Source organism: Suncus etruscus, chromosome 10 (genome assembly GCF_024139225.1).
Source record: "Suncus etruscus isolate mSunEtr1 chromosome 10, mSunEtr1.pri.cur, whole genome shotgun sequence".
Classification (NCBI taxonomy): Eukaryota; Metazoa; Chordata; class Mammalia; order Eulipotyphla; family Soricidae; genus Suncus; species Suncus etruscus.
In genome coordinates, this window is record NC_064857.1 from 19,843,670 (window position 1) to 19,846,082 (window position 2,413).

At 37.4% G+C, this 2,413-nt stretch overlaps 1 protein-coding gene across 1 annotated transcript; it reads left to right on the forward strand.

Moving 5' to 3' along the window:
- Nucleotides 1-361: 361 nt before the first annotated feature.
- Nucleotides 362-1,686, forward strand: PEX2 (peroxisomal biogenesis factor 2). Its single transcript, XM_049782141.1, has one exon. The coding sequence runs from the start codon at nucleotides 499-501 to the stop codon at nucleotides 1,408-1,410; it is 912 nt and encodes a 303-aa protein (XP_049638098.1). The 5' UTR covers nucleotides 362-498; the 3' UTR covers nucleotides 1,411-1,686.
- Nucleotides 1,687-2,413: the final 727 nt, after the last annotated feature.

Consider the following 2,413-nt stretch of genomic DNA (forward strand, 5'->3'; position numbering starts at 1 on the left):
AATTCATAGCTGTGTCAGAAGAAACTGCAGAACCAACTCTCCCAAGGCTCACACTTACCCTCACACTTATGCTCAGATGTGTTCTTTGACATTTCTTTCAAAATATTTTCCCCATTTTTTTAATATAAAAATATTGGTATGTTAGGGTCTAGAGTCGAAGGACAAGACCACATATTGAAGTAAAACTGAACAGAACTTAAATCAATCTACCAACAGCTCCAAACTGACCGGTCAGGGTTGTCCCTGAGCAGCACCAGATGTACCCCACCCCGCTAAAAAAAAGAAAAAGGGAGGAGATGGAAAGAGAAAAAGAAGCTACAAGAAAGAAGTGATTAATTGTTCACATACTGTTTTTTACTACAGAAAAGCCCAGTTTCTGTGTGTTCATCTAATTTGCATATCAGAGTTTTTCCACATTAGTTGAGATGTTCTTGTACTTGTGCAGCTGTTTGATGTTATTCCCTGTTGTGTTTTTTCCTAGAATTCTCGAAAGAAGGCATGGCTTCTGGAGAAGAGAATGTGAAGACGACAGACAGAGTGCTAAGAATAAGTCAGTTGGATGCACTTGAGCTAAACAAAGCTCTGGAGCAGCTAATTTGGTCCCAGTTTACTCAGTGTTTTCATGGCTTCAAGCCAGGCCTTTTAGCCCGAGTTGAGCCAGAAGTGAAAGCATTCTTGTGGCTTTTCTTGTGGAGATTCACTGTCTACTCTAAAAATGCCACTGTGGGACAGTCAGTTTTGAATATACAGTACAAAAATGATTTTTCCTCAAAATACCAGCCACCAAGTAAGAATCAAAAGTTGTGGTATGCCGTCTGTACAATCGGGGGGACATGGTTAGAGGAACGTTGCTATGATTTGTTTCGAAACCACCATTTAGCGTCGTTTGGGAAACTGAAGCAATGTCTGAATTTCACAGTCGGACTTTTGAAGTTAGGTGGGTTAATCAACTTCTTGGTTTTCCTTCAAAGAGGCAAGTTCGCCACTTTGACCGAACGTCTCCTGGGCATTCATTCTGTGTTTTGCAAGCCCCAGAGCAGACGGGAAATTGGCTTTGAGTATATGAATAGGGAACTTCTGTGGCACGGCTTTGCCGAGTTTCTGATTTTTCTTTTACCCCTTATCAATCTCCAGAAGTTGAAGGCCAAATTATCGTCATGGTGTATCCCTCTTACTGGTGCTGCTAATAGTGACAGTACATTAGCTACCAGTGGTAAAGAATGCTCTCTGTGTGGAGAGTGGCCCACCATGCCTCACACTATAGGCTGTGAGCATATCTTCTGTTACTATTGTGTTAAGAGTAGCTTTTTGTTCGATATCAACTTTACTTGCCCCAAGTGCAGCACAGAGGTACATAGTGTGCAGCCACTGAAATCAGGAATTGAGATGTCAGAAGTGGGTGCTATTTAGGCACTAGAAATTTTCTCTGGGGAAAATTATTATTTGGTTCAAGGCCTTGATATTCATCCTATCAAAACACTTTATATTTCTCTTATAAGGGTGTATGCTGCTCAGCTACCATTTTTTTTTATCTTCCCAGATATTACTAAATTCACATCACCGAAACTGTGATTGTAAATATATTGTGAAAATATTGTTTTAAAGAAATTATTTTATTAAATTTTAATGACATGGATAATGGATAGTTTTTGTTAGATAATTGCTGGAATTCTTCTTCATTTTGCTGCTACCTAAAAAGATGTAAAACTGAAAAATAAAATATCTTGAAGATTTTGGTATGAGTGTGCATTTATTTTCACAAATATTATCTCACAAATATGCCATTGTAATCAGTAATTACAAGACTGTTTAGAATCTTAAGATCTGTTGTCCCAATAGTTACCATAAATTTTTCTTGAAGGCAATTTTCAAGGATCTCCTTTGTCTTCATTCACAGGAATGATGGATTCTCCAAGCCGAAAGCTGATGTTTTACCAGCTTTTTGATCTCACTGCAGCAAGAACTAATACTTATAGCAAAGTCCAGTCATTCACTGTCATTCGTCTGCCTGGGATTGCTTGCATAGTCCTCAATCAGGATGGATAAACAGTATTCCTCATTACTCAGATATGGATAAAACCATTTCATTTATTTTAGTTATACCAAAACTTCTATTAATTCTTTGGTAATATTAAATTCTGAATAGATGTCATATTCTCATACTTTAAACCAGAAAAGTTTGTAGATAATATGCTAAAAAATATTTGTCAATATTACTAGGATATCATTTTCCCCCAAAGACTGTTGTCACTTAGAACAGTATATTTTTCAAATTTTTCTCCTTTTATCATTGTATTTTTTTTTAATTATTTAAGCACCAAGGCACTGCCTGTCTCTGGGACAGCCATTCTGCTCTGCTACTCTCCGTCTCTATCTTTGTCATGGTAGTTGTCATTATGGTTAGTGCTCTAAC